The sequence below is a fragment of the Hypomesus transpacificus genome, chromosome 10 (genome assembly GCF_021917145.1).
Source record: "Hypomesus transpacificus isolate Combined female chromosome 10, fHypTra1, whole genome shotgun sequence".
Lineage (NCBI taxonomy): Eukaryota > Metazoa > Chordata > Actinopteri > Osmeriformes > Osmeridae > Hypomesus > Hypomesus transpacificus.
Window position 1 is genome coordinate 2,049,727 of NC_061069.1, and position 10,373 is coordinate 2,060,099.

Consider the following 10,373-nt stretch of genomic DNA (forward strand, 5'->3'; position numbering starts at 1 on the left):
GGAATATAACCTGTGTTTAATACATTTTTTTGTATTTAATTATTTTTCCTTCACATTATATATATTTTATATTATAGCTTATGCTACTTTCATTCTTTCATGTCTTTATCGTATTTTTTTTTACAATAACTTATTATTATTAAGAAGCTCTATAACTATTAGGCTAATAGTAATAGGCTATAACTATTATTTTTTTGTTATTAGGCAACATTATAATTAATTACAGGCACTCACTTTTTACAGAGTTTGAATATTACGTTTTTAACGACTTTTTATTTCAGAAGTTTGTTCTAATAGGCTACATTAATCTGATAAGGTTTGTTGTTGCCGTAGAAGCTTAAAATAACGTCCAACAAACTGTGACAGGTTCATTACCCAAGTCAGCGTATTGTCTCCGTGTCACAACCTTTTGTTGGAGGTTCACCATTCTTCTCCGAAGGTAGTTGGTATTCAAAGCCTTATGCTGACTATACAGTCACACATGCCGTACATATGGCCTAACACAAAACTAGCAAAGCCTTTTAAAGTTTAAAGCAAAAATGAACTGTGACTATAAAGAATAGCCTAATAAAACATTCCATTCTTGTCATATTATAGGCTATTTGTAGTAATGAGCGTGTTGTTTTGCGACTATAAGCTATACATTCTCGTTAGATCTTTAATGGAATTATTTAACGCATTGACAATCAATATTCTATATAAATGCAATTATTTACAATTGTATTGGTAGTACTACTCAAACTAAAGAGCCCCAAAAAAGTAAATTCAATCAAAACAATAGGAATGGAGGCTGGGCAAAATTTGTGGCAGATGGAAGTAATTTCCAGGAATATTGTTGTCTTTTCATCCAAAGCCTATTGGAAAATGAAAACTCATTTTTAACTCAGTTTTGAACATGTAAATTAATTTATAATGATATAAATAGATCTTTAAGACGTTTAGTCTTAAAGTTTTGCATAAGATTTCCGTCTTTCCAAGATAGTGGAAACTATAAAAATTGCTTTAGTTTAGGCTGTTTGGCCTATACTATTAAACCGAACCACCTGCATATAATGCACATAAAAGTGACGATGGAATTAAACGTGCGTTTTTCTTCTTAATAAATACAAAATGGCAAGCATTCCAAAGTTCAATCATCTGGGAAAATGCAGTTAACTGGTAATTTGTACCAGTTAACTTAATTTAAGACCACAGCACCTCCCTGTGGTACAAATTGGTTATACATTTCTTTGTTGAAAATGTACTTGCATGAAATTGAACGCTGTTATCTTAAAAATAGCCCCAACCTCTCTAATCAATGAAATAATTAGCATCCAGATAGACAGAGGTGAAAATAACCAGTTCCATACAAAACAAGCAGTGAGCTAATCTCTGATGTAGTTTATCATGGAGTGTCTTTCTCAGTGGACATAGTCCCTGGACTCCAAGAGCAGGTAATTGTTGAGAAAGGTGGGAAGGTTTAGTTTAGGGACCACCTCAAGCAAACGACCATCAAGGAAGTTCCTCAGCTTCCAGCGTGCCAGGTGCTGAAGGGAGCGGGGGCTCTCTGACAAGGAAAACAAAGACTCATAGAACTCCTGGTGCTCCTAGGGGAAAACAGGACAACAGCAGTGACACCAATTATTGATTGTGATTGTAGTGCCAAAATGTACAGGGTTAAAGGAACCGTCAACGCCCCATGTTAGTAATAACCATATTTACATCTGTTATGACTGCTAGTAGTTGAGTCATTAAGAGGACCACAGTTTCTAAAATCTCTCTACACTATTTTATGGTTCAACAGTTACCTAAAAACTCACCTTAAAAACCTCAGGGGGCACAGCTTCCACCCAGTCATCTGTCACTTTGATGCGAGTGTATGCGTTTATGAGCGCCTCTATGGTACGTGGGGAGCCACAGCAGCACTTTAAAACCTGAAAGATACAGTCGATTTAGAATCTGTCAGTTCACATCATGTTGAAGTTGGAAGGCTGCAAGGCCGTAGTACACAAAGTAATTAAACACTTGAATTAAGTTACAAATGAAATGAACAGCTCGGTCTTACCTCCAGGGGTTTAACTGGAAATTATGCAATTAGTGCTAATTAATCTCCTATTAACACTTGCCTAATTAGGAGTCAGGCATTTTGTCAAGAGCACGTGGGTTCAGTGAATAGTCTAAGAGTTTATTTCCCACTGAGAATGCATTGCAGTACGTGAAAACAAGCGGCGTATTGTATCTGAGTTTGATTTCTTCAGCACATTCTCTTCTGTACAGTGTGCTGTGCTTGCATCATTGGCTCTTTGTTGCCAGGTTGATTAATCACTGGTAAACGCATACCTACCGGGAACCCTTAAATACTTCATAGAGGGCACATGAACAGCATGCAAAGTCAGTGTGAAATATTTGAGTACAACGGTGCAGGTTTGAACTGTGTACAACGTATCCCACAAGCCTGGAGGCTCTGACCTTGGGCAAGGCTCCCGGCCACACCCGTATGGATCCGTGATTGAGCAGGGAGCGCACCACCCTCTCTGGCTTGTGGGAGATCTTGTAGCACACCACCTTGAGGACGTTGTGCATGGGAGCTTGCCCTCCGTAGTCCATTTCGTTGACGCAGGCGCCGCGGGCCAGCAGCAGGTCCACCACCTCTGGGTTGACGTTCTTACAGGCCATGTGGAGTGGAGACTGCTTGTCCTGGTCCAGGGCGTGGACGTCGGCCCCGGCCTCCAGCAGCAGGCGGCACACCTGGAGGTAGCGCTCCAGGTCCTGCAGCTCCTGGGGGTGAGAGCAGGCCGAGTTCAGCGGCGTCTTGCCCTCGTCGTTGTTCTTCTCCAGCGCCGCGCCGTAGCGCAGGTACAGCTTCGTGTGTCCCAGCAGGCCGTTCCTGGCCGCCACGTGTAAGGGCGTGTCATCCTCATCCAGGCTACGCCCATTGATAGCAGCACCAAACTGGAGGAGGTATTTGGCACACCTGAATAATCCAGTCGAATTAATTCAACAGGGAATTGTCCAGTACAAAAGTCCCAGTACTCAAACAGCAGGAGTTACTCCAAACAGACCAAGCATCATTATGTACAGTACAACAAGTCATTTTAAAACAATGCGTATCAAAAGGTGAACGAGCACTTACTCAATGGACTCGGGGCTGGTGCACATGTGCAATGGCAGGAGGCCGTCCTCGCTCAGCGAGTTGGCGTTGGCTCCGTAGGACAGCAGCAGATTGACGCACTCGGGCTGGCAGCTCTGACAGGCCTCGTGGAGGGCGGTGCTTCCCCCGGGGGACAGGTCCACGCTGGCCCCCCTCAGCAGCAGGTGCCGCAGGCATTCGGCGAAGCCCCGCCCGGCTGTGATGTGGAGCGGGGTGGTCAGCTCCTGCTCGTAGGTCAACGACCACAGCCCTGCGGAGGGGGAGGGGTCACAGGCACGTCTGGTCACTCACCTCTGACCCAGGAGGGTGGCTGTCACGCGGGCTGTCCTGGCTACTGTGTACATGGCTTGCTAGTAGAAAAAATGCTTGGCATGCTGGTAAATAAACATCTGCCATGATTGAGATGAACACCCGCCGATCATGTATGAGCTATCAGGTTTAAACCTGGCAAATTATGTCCATATCCTTCTCTGTCAGATTCAAAATGACCCACACTAGAACTGGCCCACCACACATAGCGGCACTCTGAACAGTCTAGGACCTACTCAGCCCTCTGTAGTTGAATCTGAAGTTCTTCCACTCATCGATGTTGCTGGTGTCGTAGATAGCATCGATAAGGTAGCTAAACTCAGGGTCATCCATGATGCTGATGAGGTTGAGGTCATCTCCCACGAGGAGACAGTTCCAGAACTGCAAAACAGGGCCCGTGGCCTGTGCTGTAGCTATGACATCGTTGCGGTAGTTCTTCGCTTGGTGCCGTGAGAAGTCCATGCATATGCAAAGCAGACCCCTCTGTCAAGTGGAGCAATGACTTCCAACCCCTGCCAACCGTTGGTTGTTTTTTGTTTTGATGTTGCAGTTGCAGTAATGGTGGTGGTATCTTGTGGGTTTAAACGCTGTGCTCTTCTGAAGCCTGTTTGTCCTGAGGGGGCTATTTCAGGGAGGCACGGTGTTATATGATATTTTCGATGGCCCAGAAACCTGTGCCGGTGGCGCAGGAGCAAATTACCTCTCACAGCACATGTAACACTGTCTCTCAGACATGACCACTTACAGCACATGTAACATTCTGTCAGACATGACCACTCAAAGCACATGTAACACTCTGTCAGACATGACCACTTACAGCACATGTAACACTCTCTCTCAGACATGACCACTCACAGCACATGTAACACTCTCTCTAAGACATGACCACTCACAGCACATGTAACACTCTCTCTCAGACATTACTCTACCCCCACCTGTGTGGTATCACTGGACAATGAAATCGCGTTCCATCCAAAGGTTACCATATTTCAATTGAAATATATGACAATACAGTATATTTTAAAAAGCCTAAACGCACACAAACTCAAGTTGTAGATTTTGATTTATCCTTCTGTCAGATAGCAACACACAGCTGTTACTGTGTGTATGCCTTATTGACATTTGATTGGACAGCCATCTAGAGACAAATGAAGCACATGACCAGTACAACCTCCCACTGGCTGGCATGTTTGTTGTTGACGTGTGGTGGACTGGACCTATAATTAAGCCCATAAATTATGAATTGATACCCTCATGGTTGCATTCTGTCTCAGGACTATTACACACTAAACTATTTTAGTCTCATGGACTTAGTTCAGTAAAGAGAAAAGTCTATTGGAGAAGGTTTTTCAACAACACTTACTCTATTTGTGCTTGAATGTATGTACGTTTACAACACACAACCCAACCAGTCCCTGAGCCACACGCTTCACATCTGATCTCAAATGGTCTTACCTCCCCCTCGGGCCACCCAGCGCATGTCCCCTCCTTGTGGTTCGATGATGAGGTTGGTCCTGGCTCCTTTGGGGAACATGCGCTGCACAGCTTCCTTGTCCCCTGTATACAGAGCATTCTGGATGACCAGGTCGTGGCACACAGCCGGAGCTGTGGCAGTAACCAGGGTGGGGGCGACACGCTCGCGGGCCTCCTTCTTCAGCAGGTATCCGTTCAGCTTATGTGTGGCCAACTGCTTCTGGTACCGGTGCCTCTCCAGCATGTCCTCGTCCAGCTGGAGGGAGCGCAGGGCCGTGGGGCTGAAGACAAAACTGCCTCGCGACATTCTCGACTCCCGGCTCGTTCGGTCTGAGAGAATGACTGAATGGGGGAGGCTGGGTGTAAGAGGCTGAATCAGGGCTTTGGGTCTCTGTCCGTGGGTGTATCTGAGTCTTGTCTAATGTCCACTTTCAGACTCACAGGCATGTTTTGATATTCAACCTCCCTGCAGAGCGATAGAGTGGTTATTTTTACACCTCTCACGTGGCCTCTTTAACCCTCCTCTGTTGACTTCTAGCCCAGTGTCACGTTACGACAGACCTGACCAAAATCTACTCATGTTTAAGACAATTCGTTAAATAAGCACAGACTCCAGATTGAGTCACAGTGCAACATGATATTCAAGTGATTCGGTATCCTACTGAATCTTTACATACCATTCAGTTGCTTGAGGGTCACATTAAAATTGTTATTTAAACAATTCAATTTCTCAAACAGTTTTTTGGCGTTTTGGCGTTTTCTTTGTCCAGTTTTCCTTTTGCATGCAACAGCTGCTTTATGATTTGACCTAGTGCATGTTATATGGTAACAAATATGGCAAGTGGGATTTGAAGGTCAAGTGGGATTTGAGAGTCAAGTGCTCTCTCAGTAGAGCTTCAGTGGACTGTGAGCTCCCACTAGCTACCTAGCAGTTGTGTTAGACATGGACTAGTATCACAAGTAATTCATTCATCGCAATGACTTCTACATCATTTCAAAGAAAATATACACAAATCTGCATACTTTCATACATGTCTTGGTTGCGGTTTTAAAATCCATCCTCGGCAGAGCAAAATGAAAACATGAAATCTCTGCAGCCTCGGTGAGGCTGTATGGTTTGCAAAATGGGTCTGTTTTGCTTGGGCCTTAATGGACATGGCTTTCCTGCACCCACATGGTTCCTAGGTACATTAAGGACATTAGGCTGAACGAGTGGCCACCACTGTTTCTCCTCTGCCCCACGGGTAGTGACATGATGGTGGAGGGAAGGCACACAATTAAGCCTCTTAAACCTACTTGCTGGGCATCTGACACACACACATATCTTTTGAAGGATGAGCCTCCATTTTCCCAGACTAGCCATCATTTGTGCCCATCAGTACACTCTGCTCTCATCCCTTGCCATGCCACACATTTTCCCTGATGATGTTTGTAGGGATTGCAAAGGATTTGGAATATGGAATCACGTGTCAGGCTTTCGGAACCCAAAGCCTAGGACAGACTCGGGTTTAATGTGATGTTGTTAGTAATTGCGATTCTTTGCTTGTCTCCTTATCTGTCACACATTGCGTTTTCATATTTATCTTATCTATCTCATCGATGCATTTATGTGTGATGCTCTTAGAGTCAGAGGAGACTCTGAATTGAACCCAGGAAGACATTGTGATGATATTTAGTCTTTTTCCATTTTCAGTTTTTTTCTTTGTCATTTGAAAACATAGACTCTCAGTGTGTCCTCATCTGTACTTCAATGACTGTGCTGCTGGTAGGAAAATCAAAGGCATTTATTTCCTGTTACAGTGTTGGTAATAGATGGCACATTAAACTGAAGGCGTGTAAGAGTTTCAACTTTGCAAACACACATTACTAGAGAGAGACTGGGAATATTGTTTTGCTGCTGGAGTACATCCTTTTAAATGATATCCATAATGAGTTTATAATATGCATCTGGGCTACCTCCTCTCTACTTTGATGTCTTCCAAATGGCCCGGGTGTCATCAGGAAAACATGTAGGCACTTTCCCGCCTCATTGACTCCCAAATGTATTTTAAATATCATTCCTGGTAACGCAATTATTTAAAACGCTGAACTAAACACTTACTAATGGGGAAAAAGACAGTGACTTCGATAAATTCATTTCTCAAATGGTGGGCATTCATTTTTTTTTCGTCTCCATGAAGCGGGGACTATTTTCAACAACAACAAAAAAAATATTTCCAGTGGTGCTGTAGTACCCCCTGCTCTCATAGCCCCTGTGGATATGTTCAATCTGCAGTTTCCTTTCACTGTGAGTTTGCTGCATTGTGGTCCACCTCCTCGGCTACAGTCGTTTCTGGACATTGAAAACAGCTAATGAGTCTGTGGTACTTTGTTTCTGCAATTAGTCAATTAGTTCCCTCTGATTACCCCCCTCTTAATGCTGTTTTGAGTACTATGGCACACAGTGATACAATGGAAGCGATTAAACTATGGCCCTCCTTCCACACTAAGCAGTCATCTAATATCATCAGAACATAATAGAATGTATTTAACACCGCAGTTAGGTTGCTGAATATGAAAAGCATATTGCTTTGAACATTTATTTGGAGTCATGTATGTATGAATGTACCGTACAAAGGAAAACTTCCCTGGAGATAAGAGTTCCAGGACAAACTTGCATAATTTGAATACCTATTGAACAGTAGTAATGCAAATAGAATTGAATGAAGAATTTGCAATAGTGACTAGAGGAGGACAGTATCTTCACTCAGGGTTGGTGTTTAGATTCACAACTAAAATCAGGATGATAGATTAGGAGTTATGGGAATCTGTTTTGCTAGTGAAGGGAAGTTGGGGGAGGTAATTTCAATCACCCTCCCCATTCACTTTAACCTCCTCAATAAGATTCACAAAGTGTCACCCCGTAAAGTATAATCTGACTGGTTGTACTATCTCTGAAAGCTCATGCTTGAGGGTTCTAATGGCCCTCAGGTAACTCTGATGACCTACAATGGCAAAGGTTTTCATATTTACGGCCAGCCACTGTCCTCACAAAGGGTTTACACCATGACACCCCATACAGCAGTCCCTCTCAGCCTCACCCCTTAGCTCCAAATCTAAGGGTGCAAACCGGAATGGATTTATAGAGCCTTGAATTGAATGGTGGCTCAGTGCCGTTCTGTGATGGCGTGATTACCACTTCTTCTGCGCTCCTGAAGCCCTAACCCTTCCACCTATAACACATTGTCCCCGTCGTTGAGGATTCCAATCGTCTCCTAACGCACTGATCGCCACGCAAATAGCCCTCTGCTTCATTATGACAATTGAGAGGTTCATATTTCAATCTAATAGTCCCTCATAACTTTAACCATCTATCACAACCTCATTTCATTGCGAGCGCAGTTAATACGCGCTTCCCCACCAAGTGGAACATTTTCTAATGATGCACTCTTGCACCAAAACAAGGCGAGCCCAGACACTGCATCAGTCACTAATGCATCTATCCATAATGTGTTTATAACACTCTCCCTGAAGGAGACAGCAATGACTACAACCACACAGAGGATACTGCAAGGATGTATGCAGAGAGTGCGATACCACCGGTGGCAAATGGTCATGATAATCAGGAACAAAAACAGTGCCATTAATGATGGGATCGCTCACGTGGTGATACGTCTGGATGTTGTGTCATTAGCGATGTATCAGGACCCGTCTGAAATGGATCAACTGCGATCATAGGTGAAGTCACATTCAAGCACATTAAGACTGAATGCTTGACTTTCGGGTTGTTGATAAGGGTAATAGATATACGTCTGGGTGATATAAACATTATCCTAATTGGAGAGACCTCTATAATTTTGTCTTTCACACACTGATTGCATTTATTGACTTCATTAGTGCTATTATCATGTAATCAAGAACTATTCAATGAACGGACAATTAGACAGATTTCCATGAAATGAAAACATTGGATAACAAGGCTCTATATTGTTAATTATCTTCACCTATTCTTCTGGTGTAAATATTAGCCATTTGAAAATGCATACATGGACAGTTTGACCTTGATCTAATAACCCTTTCCACACAAGATATTTTCGAATGCAAATCTAGGTTTTTTATGTAGGTCAGTTGATTGGAGCAATTTGATTTTGATTGACTAGATAAATCAGAATTTTAGACCAGCATGTTCATGTCCTGTAGCCCAAGCTTTAGCTGTATTGCAAGTGTTTTAGTTGAAGTGGCAGTAGGATCCTGAGTAGGATTGGTGACTGTTGAATGTAGCATTGTCTGGGTGTTAAGTGAATGCAGTTTAATATGGTTTTAGTCGTTTGGTGAGTTGACTGTTGGAGACTTCAGTGGCAGAATCGATTAAATTGTCCCACCTAGTGGTGAAAATGTATCATTACTGTTGATACAAGTTTTTATTAGTGACAAACACGCTTGGTTCAAGCCTGAAGCAAAAACACATACATGAAGACAATGTGCAGTTTGTGCATTTATTTACCCAAAATAATCAAATAACTGAAACAACTGAATTTAAATCAGTAGTGGTACTTCGGTTTGCCAAACTTTGTGCCATTGAAGGTAAGGCATTTGTAGACTTTGATATTTATTTTGAGCTAGTGTACTTAGTGACAGCTTTGGTTCCTTCAGACACAGCATGCTTTGCGAGCTCTCCAGGTAGCAACAGTCGGACAGCGGTCTGAACCTCACGGCTGGTGATGGTGGACCGTTTGTTGTACTGGGTCAGACGGGAAGCTTCTGTGGCAATTCGCTCGAAAACGTCGTTGACGAACGAGTTCATGATGCTCATCGCTCTACTAGAGATGCCCGTATCAGGATGAACCTAGGAAGCAAACACGTTCTCATGAAAACACTCAAAGAAAACTACTGGAAACTGTTTGTCGTTGGGAGCCCACCTGTTTCAATACTTTGTAGATGTACACCGCGTAAGTTTCTCTTCTTTTGGCCTTTCTTTTTGTCGTCTTTTTCTCGCCTGATACTTTTCCTTTCTTTTTGGTAACATCATTACTCATCATTGAACGTTTGTTTTAAGTTATTAATATTTAGTAGAATAAACATTGAGTTGTTGGCTACTTGATGTCGCACACTGTAATTGCTTGTCAAACACTCTATTTTGTAACACTATATGGCCGGGCATCCCCACACACAACGTATGTCCACCAGTTTTTAACGGCTCATTAATTAGTTTACGCCCAGGTGAGGCTCAACAACTAGGTGATTGCCAATCAAACTAATTATGCATTGATACACAGGGGTGCGTCTGAATGTGTTTTGGTTTTAATCAAACTAAAGCAGTGGGATGCTATTGTGCTACATGATACTTCCTGAGAAAATTCTACATTTGGATGATTAGATAATCCTCTATGCACGGGGCACCAAACTACTTTAATTGTGTTCTCCAAATGGTACTATACACGCGAAGTGTAGGTAGTCCACTTGGGGTCGCACTTACACTAGG

The 10,373-nt window shown here is 43.1% G+C and overlaps 2 protein-coding genes across 2 annotated transcripts; both read right to left on the minus strand.

Moving 5' to 3' along the window:
- Positions 1 to 308: 308 nt before the first annotated feature.
- asb10 (ankyrin repeat and SOCS box containing 10) lies at positions 309 to 5,366 on the minus strand. Its single transcript, XM_047027735.1, has 5 exons — positions 4,895 to 5,366; positions 3,113 to 3,380; positions 2,449 to 2,953; positions 1,800 to 1,913; positions 309 to 1,586 (listed from the first exon to the last, which is right to left on the minus strand). Exons 1-5 carry the CDS (start codon positions 5,217 to 5,219, stop codon positions 1,401 to 1,403), a joined length of 1,398 nt encoding a protein of 465 aa, XP_046883691.1. The 5' UTR covers positions 5,220 to 5,366; the 3' UTR covers positions 309 to 1,400.
- Positions 5,367 to 9,373: 4,007 nt separating this feature from the next.
- Positions 9,374 to 10,069, minus strand: zgc:92591 (uncharacterized protein LOC436997 homolog). Its single transcript, XM_047027730.1, has 2 exons — positions 9,811 to 10,069; positions 9,374 to 9,737 (listed from the first exon to the last, which is right to left on the minus strand). Exons 1-2 carry the CDS (start codon positions 9,928 to 9,930, stop codon positions 9,501 to 9,503), a joined length of 357 nt encoding a protein of 118 aa, XP_046883686.1. The 5' UTR covers positions 9,931 to 10,069; the 3' UTR covers positions 9,374 to 9,500.
- Between the last annotated feature and the right edge of the window lie 304 nt (positions 10,070 to 10,373).

Bases quoted from the DNA above. Each gene is read 5' to 3' on its own strand.
- asb10 (XM_047027735.1), bottom strand. From the start codon at position 5,219: ATGTCGCGAGGCAGTTTTGTCTTCAGCCCCACGGCCCTGCGCTCCCTC. The intron at 2,954-3,112 runs GTAAGTGCTCGT...TGGATTATTCAG, and splicing joins ACCAGCCCCGAGTCCATTGA to GTGTGCCAAATACCTCCTCC. The intron at 1,914-2,448 runs GTCAGAGCCTCC...TGTATCTTTCAG, and splicing joins GGCCGGGAGCCTTGCCCAAG to GTTTTAAAGTGCTGCTGTGG.
- zgc:92591 (XM_047027730.1), bottom strand. From the start codon at position 9,930: ATGATGAGTAATGATGTTACCAAAAAGAAAGGAAAAGTATCAGGCGAG. The intron at 9,738-9,810 runs GTGGGCTCCCAA...TTTGCTTCCTAG, and splicing joins TCTACAAAGTATTGAAACAG to GTTCATCCTGATACGGGCAT.